Source organism: Diadema antillarum, unplaced genomic scaffold, assembly GCF_040938485.1.
Source record: "Diadema antillarum isolate AM-2024a unplaced genomic scaffold, OU_Dant_1.0 seq00001203_RagTag, whole genome shotgun sequence".
In the NCBI taxonomy this organism is placed as follows: domain Eukaryota; kingdom Metazoa; phylum Echinodermata; class Echinoidea; order Diadematoida; family Diadematidae; genus Diadema; species Diadema antillarum.
The window spans coordinates 68,696-89,812 of record NW_027271996.1 but is presented as its reverse complement, the minus strand read 5'-3'; the positions used below and the strand labels follow the sequence as shown (position 1 = coordinate 89,812).

General features: G+C 42.1%; 1 protein-coding gene across 1 annotated transcript in view; it reads right to left on the bottom strand.

Moving 5' to 3' along the window:
- The window catches only part of LOC139744680 (uncharacterized), a 43,932-nt gene that overhangs the window by 6,295 nt on the left and 16,520 nt on the right, over positions 1 to 21,117 (bottom strand). Inside the window, exons 12-20 of the mRNA XM_071655104.1 lie at positions 19,923 to 20,037; positions 9,752 to 9,891; positions 8,955 to 9,111; positions 7,920 to 8,008; positions 5,836 to 5,949; positions 3,940 to 4,094; positions 3,017 to 3,116; positions 2,245 to 2,415; positions 164 to 283 (exon numbers count right to left, since the gene is read on the bottom strand). Coding sequence (XP_071511205.1) covers positions 164 to 283; positions 2,245 to 2,415; positions 3,017 to 3,116; positions 3,940 to 4,094; positions 5,836 to 5,949; positions 7,920 to 8,008; positions 8,955 to 9,111; positions 9,752 to 9,891; positions 19,923 to 20,037 — 1,161 coding nt within the window. The remainder of the gene's footprint in view (positions 1 to 163; positions 284 to 2,244; positions 2,416 to 3,016; positions 3,117 to 3,939; positions 4,095 to 5,835; positions 5,950 to 7,919; positions 8,009 to 8,954; positions 9,112 to 9,751; positions 9,892 to 19,922; positions 20,038 to 21,117) is intronic.

Genomic DNA, 21,117 nt, shown 5'->3' with positions numbered 1-21,117 from the left:
GCACAGCTGTGGAAGTGAATAAAAACAAATTTCTCATTACCATCTCAGTAACAGCAGTTGATTTAGGTTGATTGTGAAGTAGTTGCACTGTTATGGATTGGAAACTTCATTGCGTATTTAAAGTTGGGAATACTTCTGATTTTTCATGAGCCTCTTTACTCACCAACTCTGGTTTGTGTAGCTGGCTGAAATGCTTGAGAAGCAGCTGTGTGTCCTTTTGCCGTACAACGATGTGGAACGCAGTGCCCTTTGGGTCCACATAGTCTGGTCTGTACACACACGTCTGTCAGGGGAAAAAAATATGAGACAAAAACTGTGCAGCATTACCTACTTACTGATCGAAAGTGAGCTCTTCTGACCTTATACAAATGATGCACAGGATAGAGTGTGTTAGTGTAGGCGTGGTGCACTCGAGGGTATTTACAATTGTGAAACATGCACGAGGCGAAGCCGAGTGCATGTTGCACTACATTGTAAATACCCGAGAGTGAGCTACGCCTCCACTAACGCCACGAAATAATCCTGTGCATCATTTGTTTTATAAAATGGGTCGAAAATTCGAAAACTAACATCATTTTTCAGCGTTTTTCACGTACCTTTGTGGGTCAAGACGTCCGAAGATGTTCGTCCCAAACATTTACGCACGTCGCACTCGCGGAAGTCCCGCACATACAGTATAAGTATAATGGGGGGTTGGGTTTCCGGACACTTAAGTTCCCGCATGAAAACTTACTTATTTTACATAGAATATGCACCCTTTACCTTAAAGACTTGATATACAACTTTGTAGACTCCTCATATAGGCCTACTAGACAACATACTCTGAAAACGGCGTGAGAATTAACCTGCTAAATCGTTGGATTTGCTCTTCAAAGTGACTCCATGTATGCGTCTGGTCCCATAACGCTTGGTCTACTGTACTGTACAAAGTGTACGTATACATAGTAGAGTATACGTACGTACGCCACACATGTTATGCACAAGGGAAGACAGGCCGGCCGGCCGGCAGCCCGAACTAGAAGTTGTTTACAGGATTGACAGCGCGTATGCAAGCAATTCATCAAAGGAGCCGCCGCGCGCACAGACGATCGGCAATCTACCATAGGATTACAGGCAGTGCAATTGTACTGAAGTAAAGGAAGGAGGTGTGTCTCATTTCAGCGCTTCCTATTGGCTACATTCTTGAACCCATTTTATAATTTATGTTAACATGGCAGTCATGCCATTATTCAAGGATAAAGCTATGATTCAGTGACTTTTGCATAATTTCTAATGATTAGCATATCTGCTGACTTCTGCAGGAATGGGAAAGGACTGACTGCCCGTCCCTCCCAATACCGCTCAGGAGGAACTTTAAGGTATTACAAACAGAGACCTGGAGTATTTCCATGTGGTTGCCAATACACTACACACTCCTCACTTCACACTGTACTATACAGCAAAGTACAGCCACACAATTTTACACACTGTGTAACACCATCATCATACTGTTACAATGCAGCTTTCCACACAGTTCTTCACACTGGGGAACACCATCATCACACTGTCATAATGCAGTTTTCCATACAGTTTTTGCACTGTGGAACACTTTCAGAACTGTTATAGTGCAGTCTGCAACACAGTTTTTCACACTGTGGAACACTTTCAGCACACTGTTTTAATGCAGTCTGCCACACAGTTTTTCACACTGTGGAGCACCATCATCACACTGACATAGTTTGTTTGTTTGTTCATTTCCATCTGAGAAGATGGCTGGATAGCCCATATTCAGCTACGTTCAGCTGGTCTTCCATGGGGTCCAGTTGGATGTGAGGTGGGACCACTTCACTGGGTTAAACACCCTGCTCTTTGCGATGAATGAATGAAGCGGGATCTTTTACGTGCATGAGTTGTTACTTTCTCATACACGGGACCTCCATTTTATGTCCTATTCGAGGGACAGAGTGTTTTGCCTCTTGATAGAGGGGGTGGTATGCTTACACACAACATTGCTCAGTCCAGACTTGGGTTCGAACCTGGGCCACGTGATCATGAGGCAGACGCGCTACCGAGTGAGCCAACTCACCGCCCTGCTTTGTGCAGTTTGCCACAAAGTTTTCAGTTTGGAATGCTGTCATCACACTGTTACAGTGCAGTCTGCCACAGAATTTTTCAGTGTGGAACACTGTCATCACCACACTGTTACAGCCCAGTTTGCCACACAATTTTCCACACTGTGGGTACAGCACAGTATGCCACACTGACCTCTATCCCCTGCTTCTTGTTCTCATCCATATACCAAAGCTGCATGGTCTCCACGTCCCCCACTTCCTCCTCGGCCTCCTGCCGGTCCCTCTCCAGCCGCGCCTTCTTCTTCTTCACATCCGTCCAACCCATCCTCTTCTTTTCAAGGAAGTAGTCGTCGCTGAAGTACACCTTTCGATGTTCCGAACAAACAATCGTGCCAAGGCAACATGAAAGATGGGGAAAAAAAGAATAAATTAAATGCGAACAATTGCAAAGTTTTCCTCAATCTCATATGTCATAGCTACATCTATGCATGTCTAGAAATCCACAAGTATCAAACAGTTTTGGTTTTCAGTGATAGTTATAAAACATTTTTTTATGCTATATCCTCATTCTACACTTATCATTTCAAACAAGTCTATCCAAAGGTTTTATGCTCCTCATGTACTCTTACCTTAAAGTTCAGACTATGTGCAATATGCTCATTTTGAAAGAGTCTATTAGAAGAGCACATAAGCATCTTGAAGATTGCACTCTGAATATGCACGACATAAATTGCAAAATATCCTCAACATACACATGAAAAAAAAAGTTGACCACTTCTGAACTACCTTCTCCAACACTCAAACCATTCACCCCCTTTCCTATCAGAGGTAAGGAAAATACCAGTTACTCCTCTTTAGTTTTCAAGCAATTGTCACTAATATTGATATGTTGCAAGACCTGAATTTAACAGATCATAATGTATTTGGGAAGCGAAGCTAAGTATAGAAGTGAAAACTTGTTTTACCTCTGGGCTCTCATTGCTAAGGGTAACGTACACTTCCTCCGCCATCTCCAGCCAGTACTTCTGCACTGGTTCAAACCATCCATAGTGATTGATCATCCTCCTGCACAGCAAACAAGACATATTGGCCGTGATCTCACAAAACAACACATGTCTGTTTCCGTACTTCCAAGACATCCAAGATTTTCTATTTTACATCTAAATGTTTTCCTGTTTGAATAGTATACAAATAATGCACATTACACAGGATGTTAGTAAAATTTATCCATCTGATAGTAACTTTGGATAATTTTACAAATGCTTGTTCAAGCAAAGCACATAATTTGTTTAATAAAATGGTGACAGGGATCTTTGCTCAATTAAAAAAATAATATATGTAATACTCTAAAGTTTGAAAAAAAAGAAAGACCCACTCTTAAGACGTAAGGTTGCATAAAATTTGCTTAATACACAATGAAAAACATCTGCTGTGATCTCAGGAAGGTCCAGTTGTTTTAGGCAAACAAAAGCCTATAACTCGGCAAATCCAAGCTCGACAATCCCTTTTGTACTAGCAGTACCAGCTATCAGATTTTTTACTTCATTGTCTGAAAGCAAGTGGAATTTTAATGATTTACATTCTGAGGCAGTCATTTTCGCAAGGTTCCCACACTAGCACCAGCTCACCGCTAACTGAACCACACACACAAACATTGGCAATGCATTTATAAAACACAGGTAATGCAGCTGAATGCAGATGAGTGGTTGTTCGCACTGGTCATTAGTATACCAACTCCCAGTGAAAAGTACATTTGGGCCATGAGACACAAAGAAATACAGGTGGTCATGTGACAGTTCTCAGCCAATCATTTGATCAGGATCAATACCACAATTCGACAATAGGAGAGAATCTGTCATCAAAGTCGCTCCATCGCAATCTCACTGACCTATTGTAGCTCCAGATGAAGATGTAGCCTTTTGAATCCACCGATATCATGTCGCCATAGTTACCAATGAAGCCCAGGTAGACAACGTCGTGCTTGTGTCCTCGGAAAAGCTCCACTGGAATGTCCTGCCCTATGACATTGTGGGCCGATTGCACCTTCACGTTGGGGGTTGGAATGGGTATCAAGAAAGAGGTATACATGAACACCGATTATGACTATTGTGGAGAATAAGCATGAATATATTTACATGCTCAGAGTCCAATAGTTGTACTTGTCAGTATCTCTGTCACTATGAATATCAATGGTCATGGAGAAAGACAGGTAGACAAAAACACCCACTCTTGGTATATCACACTTCCCGCAGCCATTGTGCCAATGCATACTAGCAACATTAAAAATATTGCTGAAGTATATTTGTGTTTTTTGTGTTTGTTGTTGGTTTGCATGTTTTTTTACTAAGACTAGACTTTACTGTTCACCTCACAATCCTTCTCACACAAACAAAGACCATACATACATGTATACCTACCAAGCCTGAAATTCAATAAATAGGGATAAATGAGAGAAAATTTGGTCAAAAATAAGGAATTTTTCCTCCATCTCCCATAAACTGTTTAGCAGGTGTCCACATAAGATAGGATTACATGGTCATCAAAGGTTTTGTTATTCCTGGAAAGAAATAAGAACATTCCTGTTAAGAGAAGAACTGCTGGCAGGTATGACAAGTATGCAAAATGCACACACACACACACACACACACACACACACACACACACACACACACACACACACACACACACACACACACACACACACACACAAGATATACAAATGGCATTTACACGTCAGCTCATGTATAATTTTGCGAACACACTTTACATATACGAGTATCTCCGAACTCTAGGGTTTATCAGGCAAGTACAGATATACACACTACACACACACACACACACACACACACACACACACACACACACATTATATACAAATGGCATTTACACGTCAGCTCATGTATTATTTTGCGAACACATATTTATACGAGTATAGGGTTTATCAGGCAAGTACAGATATACACACTTACAAATGTACAGTATTCTACATGCGATCAAGATGCATGTGAAGTCACTACACATATGTGACCCTGCACCTCAAAACAAACAAAAAGTCGCCAGACAGGAATTTTTAGATAAGACCACATTCTTAAAGAGCAGACTTTAAGCTTTAAAATGATGTATAACTCAAACCAAATGGACTCTCCTATCCTATCTAAATATCGGAAAGAAAGCACACACTCAGGAAAAGTGCGAACTGAGAAAAGAGGCTCTGAAGTACAGTGTCTATTCACGCGCTTAATCTTTACCAAACCGTGCTGGCTGTGCGATGAATGGGACAAAAAACAGGAAGTAAACCACCAGAGTAACAACAATGAAAGGATTATCAGATTAAACTGAAATTAAGCATGCCTCATTAACACATTCTGGCCATAATCAATGCCAACTTTCAAAGCAGTAGCACTATCCTTTCAAAAGTTATTAGAGTTGAAAGTGAAGAGTGTGGACAAGGTTTTTTCAGAAATGAAAAAGGGATTCTAAAGACACACCTAATCACACTATTCTACCAAAAATGTTCGAGATAAACTGCTAAAAAAAACACACTTTCCTGCCCGTTTTATGATCCCAAATTTTAGCATAATGTAAAAGAAGACCTGCTCTTTCAGAAAATATGAAAAAGTCAAGTTCGGCTAGGTTGACCCATTTCACTTAATTTCAGTCCTCACGCAAAATCAGTGTGTGCGACTTTATGTTCGTTTTGAGGTGCACGGTCACATATTATTGTGAGAGCACAGTAGAAGAATACGTTTAAAGGGGTAGAGAAAAGAGTTTCCGTTAAACTCACTGTTGGGCAGACGACATTGTCCGTGAGTTCAAACTGGTCGGATGTCTCGGAGACCTGCTGTTCGACGTTGCACTTGATGACGTCGCCGTTCTCGAAACCCACCATGAGGCTATTCTAGAGATTGTTTGGAAGATTAAAACAAGATGGCACAGAGGCATGAAGTAGAATGGATGAAACAAGCAGAATGGTATCCAATGATTACATACAGATCACTGCTGGCTGTTTGTGGGATGAAAGGCCAGAAAAGCACTGTCTAGTACTGGACATTGAACAGCCACAACTTAAACAGTGCATACTCTCAGAGCTATTTGCATGGTCTTGATTGCTTGACCAGACCATTAACCCCTTGAGGACAAGCTGATTTTGCTATAGCATGCATTTCCCATAGACACCTGCTCGAGTATACTTGGAACTAGTCTTCAACAGAGTAACAAAACCTTCAGCACATCACTTTCAATACATAGTATATCCTAAATATATATACTTGTCAATGTTTACTTTTCAATAACGAAGTACATGTATAATGGCCAACTGGTATACTGTACATGTCATGCTCATCTTGAAAACATATTACGTGGATGTAACCATTCATGATTGAGAAGCTCAGTAATATCATGAGAAATAAGTATGATCCCTTTGCAAGAAGGCAGGTGAGTGATTTCTCACCGTAGAGATGACATACAACCTCACAATACTTTACTTATGAGAGGGCAATATTTTGGTGTGTTGTTAAAGGGGATGGCTAGTAACTGATCTGTGGGGATCAGTGGGAATGCTGGGGGATGATTGTTCCAATCCGTGTGGGATTTATTTAAGAGAACATTATGTATCTATTATTGTGTGAAACTTATTTGCTTCAGAATGGTCTCATATTCAAGTAATGTGCAGTTTAATGTTTCCAGGTTAGCATGCCTTTACAGTGTCGGGGCAATTGTTAACTCTTGGGAGCAGTGATTTTAAAAATGTTTGAGATATCACATTTGATGCATATGTGTTGGTCAGTTGCATCACAAAACATCCTACCAAATAAAAATTTTGTAATAAAGCCACAAATATAAGGCATACCACTAAACTGTAACTGGAGACTGTTTAGTCGAGAAACAATCTTATTACAACTACTGTTCACATTTTGTATACCTAACAAGGCTTCACTTTGATTATACTAATTGAAATCTTTACATTTGTTGTTTCTATCTTCAACTCACATTTTGGAACTATTTTGAAGCACTAAAGCTAGGTTTTTGTTTCATCTGCAAATGATAAATAATGCCTTTAACCCGTTGAGGACGAGTCCCAAGTATACTCGGACAAGTGTCTTTGGGAAATGCGTGTTGTAGCAAAATCAGTCCGTCCTCAGTTAAGCTATTTTTGTCCTTGAGTAAAGTATGATACATACACTAATGGCATATCCTGTGGGACACTATATTCAAGAATGTAGCCAATTGGAAGCACTGAAATGAGTCACGTGTGCCTGCATTAATTTCTCACTAACATGCGCGGCCTGACGTCACAATGTTTACACTAGCAGTGCGCACTCAATCAGTTGTTACAAGTGCGTCGCGCGCTACTATACGCGCTGTCAATCCTGTAAACAACTTCTAGTTCGCGCTGCCGGCCGGCCTTTCTTGTGTGCATATGTGTGGCATACGTATACTCTTATACGTACAGTACTTATATATGCGGGATTTCCGAGTGCGACGTGCATAAATGTTTGGGACGAACATCTTCGGACATCTTGACTCTTTGACTGGTATTGACCCACAAAGGTACGTGAAAAATGCTGTTAGTTTTCGACCCATTTTATAAAATGACTTTATACAAATGATGCACAGGATTATTTCGTGGCATTAGTGGAGATGCAGCTCACTCTCAGGTATTTACAAGTTGTACAATGTAGTGCAACATGCACTCAGCTTCGCCTCGTGCATGTTTCACAATTGTAAATACCCTCGAGTGCGCTACATCTCCACTAACGCACTCTATCCTGTGCATCATTTGTATAACATCCTATCCCCTCCCAAACTATAATAATGTGTCACATGGGCTATGTTTTATTTTGTTTTGTTTTGGGTTTTTTTTAATACCTGTGATCCGACCAGTGTGTGGGCAGGATGGAAGGCAGTCACTGATGGGAGCTGGAATGTTGCCTGTACTTGGTTGCGGGCAAACGGACCTGTAGAAGAAGAAAATAAGCTTGATGTCAGTTTGTGTCTTACTGTATACGCTATATATTTCGCGGGGGTTTTATTTTCGCGAATTTCGCGAGTCGGGAGCTATTCGCGAATTTAACAACACGCGAAAATATTATCTTCCAAAATGAATCCCTTGCCTTGATGATACGAAAATTTCAGTACTAGTAGTATACCATGTCATGGCTTACCGAACAGACCATATACTGTACTGGCTAAGCTTGTTTACGTACATATAGCACGTCCACATCTACTTACGAATACTGTAGAGAGCCAATCCATTATCGCAAGGGGACCACTCGTCAGAAATCTAGCGCGATGGACTTAACCACTTAAAAAATGTTGAATTCTAACTTACTAGTTAGTAGAGTTTGGTAAGTTTTTTTCATGCAGTGTATAACTAGTATCATTCTTATTTGCTAGTAAGTTGAAAATTCACACTTTCTTTGCCACTTCGTATTTTCTCTGGTCCCCCAATCGCGAATTTAACCACTCGCGAAAATGTGTGACAGCGGCAATTCGCGAAAATTTATGTACGCGAAAATTATAGCGTATACAGTATTATTTTTCTTTTTTAACCAGAGAAGATATAGCAAAACACCTGCAAACAAGATGAGAATGACATGATCACAGATGAAACATACATGTATGTTTCACATGCTGGGCATTACTGGTTAACGAAATGATGAAGCTGAAAATCTAAGATTGCATGGAGGTAATCATACCAGGCAATTTTTCGACAACAAATTTGCAAACTGGCAGTACCTCATTTCATGAGGTACCAATAGGGCCACAAAAGAACAATTTGGTGGCCAGACACCAATTTTTCGTGGCCCGCTTCCACTCATGTCGAGACCTGTCATATGCATGTAATCCAAAGGAGTGCATCCACCCGAGAAGTACCCCCAAGAGAATGAATGCCACAAATACCATCATGAAAGTCAAAGTCTTCAGCCTCTGGGTCGAGAGCAAGGAGTAGCGTCAGCTGCGACGGCACGATATCGTCGGGGTCATCCTTGAACTCGAGATTCTTCCTGTCCTTGTTGTCGGTGCCTCCTGGATGCATCGACCACATGAAGACTGACCTCTGGAAGAGACGAAGACGACAATGACAACAGCAACAACGGCGATTATGATATTGATGAAAATGAAGGTAGATTCAATCACACAACTGACTGGACATTTACACAGTGTTTATAAAATTGTATTAGTTGATGTCATCTCAGACATAAGCTATGAAAAAAAAAAATTGATTTTGATAACATTTTTTTCAATCTAATTGCTCTATTCATCTAATTTTAATTGATCTAGCTGTCACAGGAATTTGGGCATCTCAAAAATGGCAAAACACTCAGAGAGTAATGTTTATAACTTGATCACACCAACTCCACTCATTGCACACTATCAACTGACTTTCTATAATTTCCTCCAAATATGACTCCAAAAACTCACTGTTATTTGCAGGAGTTGCAGTTTGTATCGGAACACAAACCTTACAGCTATACAAATAGCCACCATTATGATCATAGTCAATATTATTACAAACATGGAAACCCTAAGCCCTGGGGCCCGTTTCATAAAACTTGTCATCAGTGAAAACTGCCACATTTCTATGACAGATTTGCTCTCAGCCAATCAGATGCAAGGATTTCAGTAGCTTGTCACATCTATGACAGCTTGTCACTGAAGACTTATATCAACTTATATCAGGACTGGAAGCTCCTTACCGACTGGTTGAGAGTGGTCAACCTGCTGCCGTCCAGGCTCCATGAGATACTGACCACACCATCTTGGGACCCTCCCTCGTTCCTGATGTAGCGGACAGGGTTGGGCGAGTCGTACCACAAGTCATACACCAGAATGTCACCTGGGCAATTTGCAGAAGAAAGATATGACATGAAGTGATTTCTACAGTATTCGTCAATTAGGCACAGAGTGGCAGACGTTGGCTCAGTTGGTAGTGCATTTGCCTTACAATCGGATAGGTCACAGACATAAGACCTGGGGGTCTTGTGCTAACCCGAGTACCGCAAGAGTATCCAAGAGTCTCCAGTTTGCTGGGGGTAGAGGCAGGAAATCTCCCATTCAAGAGTGCTTGGGGTTGGAGTATGAAATGTGACTCTGCATCACAAAACCAACAAAAAGTTGCCAGACATGGATTTTTAGTTAAGGGCAGATTCTGCAAAGAGCAGAGTTTAAGCTTTAAAATGATGTAAACTCAGTTCAAATGGACTCCCCTCCTATCAACCTATCTAAATATTGGAAAGAAAACACACACTATGGAAAAGTGTGAACTGAAAAGAGAGGCTCTGAAGTACAGGGTCTATTCAAGCGTTTAATCTTACCAAACCATGCTAGCTGTGCAATGAATGGGACAAAAAGTAAGATGTAAACCACAGAAGCAGCAACAATAAGGGGATAATCAGATTAATGCTGAAAGTTAGCAAGCTCTATTAACAAATTCTGTCCATGATTGATGCCAACTTTCAAAGCAGTAGCAGTATTCTTTCAAAAGTAATTAGAGTTAAAAGTGTCATGGAATGATACAATATAGAATGAGTCTCAAAATTAGGGTCTGAATTATAGACTGTTAGCAAAGAGTTCCGGTCAGTCGTTCCACAAGAGCAGCAGTTTGCTCAGCAGTTGGCCACAGCAGTTTGCTTACAGTTTGGGTTTCTTGGACAATGTGATGAAGTCCAACAATCCAAGGTATGTCATAAATCGTTCTTTTATGATTTGTGCATCATTTAAGGAACAAACAAAGCTTCCATGGTCAGGGAGTTAAGACTATAAGAGGAAAAACCGTGAATGAGATATAAGGTTATGTATGTTCAAGGTCAAGGTCAAGGTCATCGCCGTATACGCTGTACTACGTATTAGCGTCTATTGTTCCGTGCATTGTTCAATTGCATTAACGTTCAGTGTAGCGTGCGTGGTGCATGGTCCGCGGTGTGGAAAGTGTTAATGAGAATACGTTGAACGTTTTGGACGGTCTTTGTAAAGACCTCTCCCTATCGGAGAACGGTCCGAAATGATAGTATTGTGAATGTGAATCCGTGGAGTTTCAAACGGATTTTCTTATATTATGTATTGCTCACGTTAAAACGTAAAAGTTGGATTATATCCTTTCGCGTATGTATATCATTAAGGTATTTGTGTTAGGAACGCTCCACGCACGAAGTTCATGCACGCGGAGGGATATTAAAGTTGAAGTTATAGTGATATGTCTAGCTGTAGATTCTTTGATAGTCTCATTTAAGACCACAAAAAGGGTTGCTAGGGAGAATCTAATGCTCGTTGTTATTAATGCACAATTTGCGACAGGACGTCTTATAGTGACATTGATGTGAGATGTGGCATTGAGCGTTTACAATCATAAGATTCAAGACATATATTGATTGTGTTAAATAGGTTTATTAACCGACGATGATTTGTTTGACTTAGACAGAATATTGAAAGTTCATTATGTTTATCCTGCTTGTAGATTACACCAGATACATAACAGGATACATAACAGCAATACTCATGATCATAGATAACACAGCTATTCTCATGAGTTAGTTAGAATAGATATAAACGTTGTTTAAATATTCTGGCCTTAATTACGTTATCAGGAAAGAAAGAAAATATTCATTATCGTCTTACTATTTCTGTGTAGAGCTGAAATAGAGTATACTGATTTGTATGGCGTGTTATATAGATAATTTTCTTCTTGTTTGTATCTTACAGGAACCACTCATTCCAACACAGTTGTTGAATATATCACACTAGCAAGCGCAAGTTTGCAGTATGCACAGTTACATATCGCTGATAATGCTGTGTAACAGAATAAAGGACCCACATCACGTTAAACCGAGGATTTCTTTGTTCTTTTATTGCAACAACGTGTCCATCTGAAGAGATTGCATACGAATCCATCACAGCTTCAACAACTCTTGTATATTGGATTCAGGATGCCACTTACACAATTGATGTTTATCGTGCTATAACAACTTACTCACCATCAAGAGGCTGTGATTCCAGAACCATACCATGGCTGATGTAGAGAAGTTAAAGTTGATCAGGAGAAACACCAAAGGGGGATTGACACGCACCTTAAACTCAATCGACAGGCTATTAAAGGACACCTTTGGTGAGGTCGACACCTTAAAGGGGTACATAGCCAAGGCGGAAAGTCAATTCAAACAAGTTGAAAGCAAGCATGCGGAGCTGGTCGAAAATATAACAGATGAGGCGACATTCGAAGAAGAGGAGACCTGGATGGGAGAGTGTGAGAGTAGGTTTGTGGAGACCATTGTACGTGCGAGGAAGTCCATTGGGTCCGCAAGCTGTGGTGAGCCGCCTACCTCCCAGCCCGTGACGCCGTCAACTCCCCCTACTTCTACACCATCTGTTGTTCAAGATCCGGCACCGCAAGCCGAGGCTGCGTCATGGCAACCTCGATCTACAAGTCCAGAACCGATTGCTCCCTTAACTCCGCCCTCTCCGATGCATCGACATTCATCTTGCACACCTAAGATGCAGAAGATGAAATTCCCCACTTTCAACGGTGACATCAAGGACTACCAGCGTTTCCGTACCTTGTTTCAACATTGTGCTGCTGACCTCACAGAGATAGAGTGTTTCTACCAACTCACTCAAGCCATGATTAATGCTCGCGAACGAAACATGATAAAGGGTTGCATTAATGTGCAGAGGGCTTGGCAGGTACTTGATGAGAAGTACGGAGACCAAGACAGAGTTGTCGACAGTCTACTCCGTGACTTGGAAAACCTGAAGCCGTACGAAATCAAGGGCAAGATTAGTCTAAATGCCATGACTGGATTTGTTCAAACCTTGCAGGTATTTGAGATGCAGGCCGAAACAATCGGCCTCTCTGGAGAGCTGAATAGTAAAATCATGCTAAGTCAGATCAAGCAAAAGATGCCTGAGGGACATCGCATCGCTTACTACAGAGATGTCAGAGACGAGCACATCAGTGACTCCCTTGGAGGCTTGGTCAAATGGCTACATAGACAGCTCCTACTCCAAGAGAAGGCGAAGTCACCATTCCCAGAGAAGACGAGTACCTGTGAGATGAGTCAAAACAGAGGAAGCAAGTCTTCAAATGCAGCAGCGCGGAATCCACCTAAACAGATCCAATCTAAAGAGGGGAAGCGTTCCGGGGTTCCCAAGTGTCCTCTTCATGTCAACTCGAATACGCACTTCCTGAAAATGTGCATCAAGTTCAGGAACCTCAGTCTAAAGGAAAAGTATGACGTCATGAAAAAGAATGACATCTGTAGCAGATGTGGTCATGACAACTGTCCTGCAGGGAAATCCCCATACGACCACAAGCTATGTCAGTTTGCGTCGCCATGCAAGGTTCAGAGTTGTGGAGATGATTCACACTTCTCTGCTATCTGCCCTGTTGTATATGGAGGGAAATATCAAGGCTCGTCATCTCCGCAGGATCTCAATGTGCCACCTACACGTCCACACACCACTTCAGCGAGTGTGAAGACTGTCGCAAACAAGGACACAGGCGCACTGCAGAGTGTCCTCCCCACTGTGATGGGATATTTGCGACACGGAAATAATCGTCAGCTGGTGCGGATTCTCTTAGATGGTGGGAGTCAGGCCACCCTGGTAAGAGAGGGCATCTTCTCCAAGACCGAGGAAGACATCTACCAGGATCACGATCTGAGTCTGGTTGGCGGTACCAGGATCAGACGAAAGCTTCGACTATTAGATTGTTTCATCGAAGACATCGGGGGAAACTTGTCGTACCCAGTTTCCGTCACAGAAATAGACAAGCCTTGTGGAGAAGCCCCTGTCGTGGAAGCAGAAGACCTCCAGCAGTATCACCATCTAAGGGAAGTGGATATTCACGCCGCCTCGTCTGAAACTGTTGACATGTTGCTTGGCGTTGACAACACGCACTTGATGGTATGGGAGGAGTACATCCTTGGGGAAAAACCTGACGAGCCAGTGGCGGCGAGATGCCCCTTGGGATGGTTTATCCAAGGAGGACGTTCAGGAGGCCCTACAGCTCTGCTTAATTACGTCAACGTATCGGCAATCGGTCCCCTAGAGGAGTTCCTCGGCCTCGAGACAGCAGCTTTGCAACCGAGACGATGTAAGTGCTCAACAGAGATCTTGAACAGAGGGGCAACCAAAACCATGGAGCAAAGTGTTTCTCAGCGTCAGGACGGCTCGTATGAAGTCAGACTGCCGTGGAAGAAGTCTCCTGACAGTTTGCCAGACAACTACAACTACGCCGTTAAGAGGTTGCATGGCTTAGAGAGTCAATTCAGAGATAGGCCTGAGGAGTGGGACGTATACTGCAAGCAGATGAGGGACTTGCAACACAGAGGTGTCTCACGTCGTGTCAGTGACACAGAAATTAGACAAGACAGAGAATCTGGGAGAAAAATGTGGTTCTTGCCACATTTTGCGGTAAAGAAAGATTCGCCTACCACCCCAGTCAGGATCGTCTACGACGCCAAGGCAAGATTCCAAGGTCATTCTTTGAACGAGTACCTCGTGAAGGGTGAAGACCTTAATGCTGATCTGTTCAACGTGGCTCTGCGTTTCAGAGAGAACGAAGTAGGCGTCATCGCTGATATCAGAAAAATGTTTCAGGCAATCAAGATCAGCCCGGAAGATGCAAGGTTCCATCGGTACGTCTTTCGAGAAAACCCGAACCAACCCATTCAGGTCTATGAACTCACTACTGTGACATTCGGAGACAGGCCTTCTCCAACGGCAGCAATTGTGACACTCAGGCATGTCATAGATCGACACGCACCCGATGATGAGCACCTGAAGAAAGTCGTTACCGATCAATTCTATATGGACGATCTGAGTGAATCGGTCACCAATGTCGAGGAAGCCGTCAATCTGAAAGCCAAGCTTGTAGAAACGCTAGCTAAGGGCAAGTTTGACATTCGCAAGTGGCAGTCGAACGTACAGGAAGTGTGCGACTCTGAGGAGGACACTCAGACCGCATCTGTGCTAGGAACAAAATGGAACCTCTCGACTGACACACTTAGTGTAAAAGAAGTCAAGCCCATGGAAGATGCTCTCCTAACCAAACGCAAGTTGTTGGCTCACACGGCATCATACTATGATGTGTTTGGTATGCTTTCTGGATTGTTGATCCGGCCGAAGATTCTACTCCAGCAACTATGGCAGTTAAATGTCGACTGGGACACGCCACTCAACGACAGACCTGAGCTCTGTCGAATCGTCAGTGAGATCAAGGTGGATTTGGAAGCAGCGTCTACCATAGAGATCCCACGATGTCTCATTCCTGAGACATTGCGAGGGAAAAGGCCATTGCCAGAGGTTTCTCTACACGGAGCCAGTGATGCGTCTGAAGATGCCATGGGCATCGGCGTCTGGTTGAGGTGGTCAGAGACTGAACAAACGGAAGTACAGTTGTCCTTCATCGCTGCAAGAGCCCGACTCACTCCACTCAAACAAACGAGTATGCCAAGGAAGGAGCTTCAGGCCATTCTCCTACTGTCAAGACTGATGGTTGCTCTGAAAGATGCCCTTCGTTTCAACATCTCCTATTCGAAGATGTGGACGGATAGTTTGACTGTAGTAAAGTGGCTGCGGGGACAGTCCAAGTCCTTTCGCTCGTTTGTCGCATACAGAGTGGGCGAAATCACCTCAGAGTTCGACCCTCACCAGGACATTGCCTACGTGCCGACCGATCAGAATGTCATTGACGTCGTCTCTAGAGGCACCACCGCGGAAGGAATGCTTGAGGTCATCAAGGGACCAACTTACCTGAAGCAACCACCTGAGTCCTGGCCAAAGACACCGCAGAACATCCAGGAAGACACTTCGGATCCAGAGAGGAAGAAATTCCACGTTCGAAATGCGAAGACACTAGCGCTGAAAGTCAATGCAGTAGCTCACTCTACCGCAATCGTTGATCCCACCAGCTTCTCGAATTGGCAAAGGCTGAAGATGGTCACAGCTCGAGTGTTATCTGTGAGAGATGTTCCAAAGAAAGAGTGGCTCAAGAAGCTTACCCAGCAGATTTCGCAGTGGCCGTCTGCCAAACTCCTGAAAGAGGCCGAGTTGTACTGGATACGTCAAGCGCAGAAGGAAATCAACTTTCAAGATGTCAACATAATGCGCCTCGATCCGTTCTTCGACGAAGGAGAAAAAGTGTACCGCGTTGGAGGTCGCATTCGCCATGCTCCGATATCATACGACACTCGTCATCCCTATCTCCTCCCAAGGGAAAGCCACATCAGTCTACTGATCGTCAGAGATGGACACTCCCTTGCTCTTCATGGAGGACAACTCAGGACAGCGGCGGAAGTGAGGAGAAGGTATTGGGTTGTCGGTGACACGAGACTCTCCAAACGCGTGGTGAAGGAATGCATCGTGTGCCGTAGGCATAGAGGGAGACCAGTCGAACAGAAAATGGCGGACCTCCCAGAGTGTCGTGTGAAGCCCTTCTCACCGCCATTTCAGACAACGCTGGTGGATTATCTCGGGCCGATAAACGTGAAGGTAAGCCGCAACATTACTGCCAAGGGTTACTGTGCTGTGTTCACATGTGCGGCTACCAGGGCTGTTCATCTCACTTGTGTCCAAGACCTTTCGACACAAGCTTTCCTGCAAGCCCTGGATCGCTTCATCAGCATCAGGGGTGCACCAGCCACCATCATCAGTGATAATGGGACCTGCTTCCGTGGTGCTTACAACACGATCAACACGCTCAACCTACGACTGGACCAGACAGAACTGAGGGAACACTGTAGTAGCTTCAAGGTGCAGTGGAAATTTGGGCCTCCTGGTGGACCTCACCATCAGGGCGCTGTCGAACGCATGGTGCAAGAGGTCAAGAAAGCCATGAAGCATCTCGTGAAAGCTGATCGTTTGCCCTTCCCTGAATGGGAAACAGTCTTCAGCCAGATTTCAGGGTTGATCAACAGTCGACCGATTACAGCTGTGTCATCTTCACCCCTCGATCATCCCCCTCTTGCTCCGAACCATTTCCTCATCGGGAGAGGAGATCTTCCGAGCCCTGATGTCCCCTGTGCGCAGTACAACGGAGACTTCAGGAAGCGGAGAGAGCTGTGCAACGCAATGGTCGACAAGTTCTGGGCACGTTGGATGGACTGCATACAAAAGCTCTCACCGCGCTCGAAAAACCAACGTGCAGCAGAGAACCTACAAGCGGGTGATGTTGTGCTCGTCATCGGAGAAGACAAGAGGCGCGGCGTTTGGCGAATGGCTGAAATCCTGCAGACCTTCCCTGGAGACGATGGGCTGGTTCGCGTCGTCGAGCTCCGTTACGCAGACAAGTCAGTCGCAAAGAGACCTGTGACCAAGCTGATTCTTCTCATGAAGAGGACAGAGAGAGTAGACCTTCAAGGTGTAACTGAAGGACTGAGTAAATAATCGCGTTTTTCTAAAGAAAGGATTCACTGTAGCCTTTGTTTTTTCATCGTCAGCTCTGAACATTTGGGCGACTAAGTTCTTGAATTTGGTTATCAACTCAAACAAGCAATTTCTTGCCCTAATGGAGATGGTGAAACTTAAATTTACTCTGCTTGGACTTTAGAAAGCATTCTATTTGAGTGTTCGTTTGTCAACTGGTTTGAATTTCACCTTTAGATCTATTTAGGTCTCGACTTTTGAGCGGTTATCCGTTCATTGTTGTGTAAACAATCGCATTATTGTACACGTTTTGAGTGTTTGTAAAGTGACTTCCGTCACGTTCAAGGGGGCAGGATGTCATGGAATGATACAATATAGAATGAGTCTCAAAATTAGGGTCTGAATTATAGACTGTTAGCAAAGAGTTCCGGTCAGTCGTTCCACAAGAGCAGCAGTTTGCTCAGCAGTTGGCCACAGCAGTTTGCTTACAGTTTGGGTTTCTTGGACAATGTGATGAAGTCCAACAATCCAAGGTATGTCATAAATCGTTCTTTTATGATTTGTGCATCATTTAAGGAACAAACAAAGCTTCCATGGTCAGGGAGTTAAGACTATAAGAGGAAAAACCGTGAATGAGATATAAGGTTATGTATGTTCAAGGTCAAGGTCAAGGTCATCGCCGTATACGCTGTACTACGTATTAGCGTCTATTGTTCCGTGCATTGTTCAATTGCATTAACGTTCAGTGTAGCGTGCGTGGTGCATGGTCCGCGGTGTGGAAAGTGTTAATGAGAATACGTTGAACGTTTTGGACGGTCTTTGTAAAGACCTCTCCCTATCGGAGAACGGTCCGAAATGATAGTATTGTGAATGTGAATCCGTGGAGTTTCAAACGGATTTTCTTATATTATGTATTGCTCACGTTAAAACGTAAAAGTTGGATTATATCCTTTCGCGTATGTATATCATTAAGGTATTTGTGTTAGGAACGCTCCACGCACGAAGTTCATGCACGCGGAGGGATATTAAAGTTGAAGTTATAGTGATATGTCTAGCTGTAGATTCTTTGATAGTCTCATTTAAGACCACAAAAAGGGTTGCTAGGGAGAATCTAATGCTCGTTGTTATTAATGCACAATTTGCGACAGGACGTCTTATAGTGACATTGATGTGAGATGTGGCATTGAGCGTTTACAATCATAAGATTCAAGACATATATTGATTGTGTTAAATAGGTTTATTAACCGACGATGATTTGTTTGACTTAGACAGAATATTGAAAGTTCATTATGTTTATCCTGCTTGTAGATTACACCAGATACATAACAGGATACATAACAGCAATACTCATGATCATAGATAACACAGCTATTCTCATGAGTTAGTTAGAATAGATATAAACGTTGTTTAAATATTCTGGCCTTAATTACGTTATCAGGAAAGAAAGAAAATATTCATTATCGTCTTACTATTTCTGTGTAGAGCTGAAATAGAGTATACTGATTTGTATGGCGTGTTATATAGATAATTTTCTTCTTGTTTGTATCTTACAGGAACCACTCATTCCAACACAGTTGTTGAATATATCACACTAGCAAGCGCAAGTTTGCAGTATGCACAGTTACATATCGCTGATAATGCTGTGTAACAGAATAAAGGACCCACATCACGTTAAACCGAGGATTTCTTTGTTCTTTTATTGCAACAACGTGTCCATCTGAAGAGATTGCATACGAATCCATCACAAAAAGTGAAGAGTGTGCAAAGGATTTTCAAGAAATGAAAAGGGGCCTCTAAGACATACCTAATCTCACCACTTTACAAAAAATGGATTCTAGAAAAACTGCTAAAAACACACTTTCTCATTCTCTTTATGATCCCAAACTTTGGAATAATGTAGAAGAAGAATACATTGTAGCTCTTTCAGAAAACATGAAAAACCCAAGATTGTCTTGGTTGACCCGTTTCATTTTTTTTGAGTCCTCACTTAAAATCAAGGGATGCGACTTTTTGTTGGTTTTGTGATGCATGGCCACAAATGATATGGCACAAATAAAATAATATATGCATTCCTGATGGTTTACGGGTCATATATCCCTTTCGCAAATGTAACAAAATTTTGCATGGTTGAATAATAATGTCTCCATAGAGTAGGTACAAAATCTAACGGTAATACATAGAGGGTTTTTTTCTTTGAACAAAATGAAAACTAACTCCATGTCACTTGAGAATATACTCCCCTTTTGTACTGAGAATAACAGCTGGAATATTTTGGGGATCGGAATACATTCACTGGAAATCTATAGTAGGTATTCATTCCACCTCCATCATAAAGAAGTTTCCAGTTTTATAATTATGAGGAAAGATCTGAATTACCTACCTCTACAATATACAAGCTTAAGAAAGGAATCTAATTTTCAGGGTTGAAAAAGGGACACAAGAACTTTCACGAAAATCTGCTGCTGGAGAGAGCTAGTTTATGGTAACACATTGCAAACAGTGACTCACCTCTGACCGTTCCAATTGCCAACATTCTCTGGGTTTGTGACACTGCTAGAGTCATCACTCCTGTTACTTTCTTGGTTAGTCGGATGGTCGATGGTTGGATGGTAAAACGGTCAGCCTTGAATGAACCAAAAATGATACATTTTGTGTGTACGTACTGTACTAGAAGTTTATCTTCTGAAACATCCCACTGTACCTCATTTTAGCAAGATGATTCAAAGAAGACAAATTAGAGAATATCAGGAGTAAAGCTCACTTGTGGCAAATTTGAATGAAAATCTAGTTATTTTCATGATCTCATTTCATTTCAAATATCAAATATTCAATTAGATTCACATTTCATCTTTCACATCGACGCAAGGCAATAAGACAGTACAAAAGGAAAATATAAGAGTTACCGTTAGGTATTATAGCACCTTACAAAGCAGATTGCTCATCTACTAAGGTGCACTCTTTCTATACTCGATGAAATAAAGATTGATGTTTGACAGAGATGATAAAATACATGATACAGTAAAGAGATTAAAGACATAAAATGCTGGTAAAAAAAAATGAACAAAATCACATTTGCCATCAGAATTTTTATTTCGCAAAGGACACATGAACAAACAACAAAACACAATACAATAATTGCTAAATTAAACATTCCATTTTGTGACAACAGAATCATTCCAAAAGTGTAGACATTACTCCGTTGAGGACGAGTTCCGATTATACTCCGGCAAGTGTCTATGGGAAATGCATGTTGTACCAAAATATGTCCATCCTCAATGGGTTTACCTCCTACACTCAGCAAAAAAAGAAAGTAAACACTTTTTTTTCAGTTACTATTTTTCATAGAAGCTTTAGATAAAAATCAATGTGTCATATACCATATCAAAGATTATTTAATTGGCTATCAACCTGGTAGGTTTATACAAAGGGAGATTTTACGCATGAGTGAACACATTCGTTTTTGTCCTTCAAGGCAGAAAAGTAAAAATTGCAGAATTGGACTTATTGAAATTCATTTGCAAATGCCTTCCAAGATAGCAATGATAACAAAAGATCAATTTAAAGCAATGAGAGACATGAATGAAACAGCAGAAAATAAATTTCCATTCCCTTGTTTCCCTTTGTATTCAAAACAAAAGCATAGTAGGGAAACTGAAGGTGGAACATAAGCATTTTTCATCATTTCAAACTTTAAATGACATAG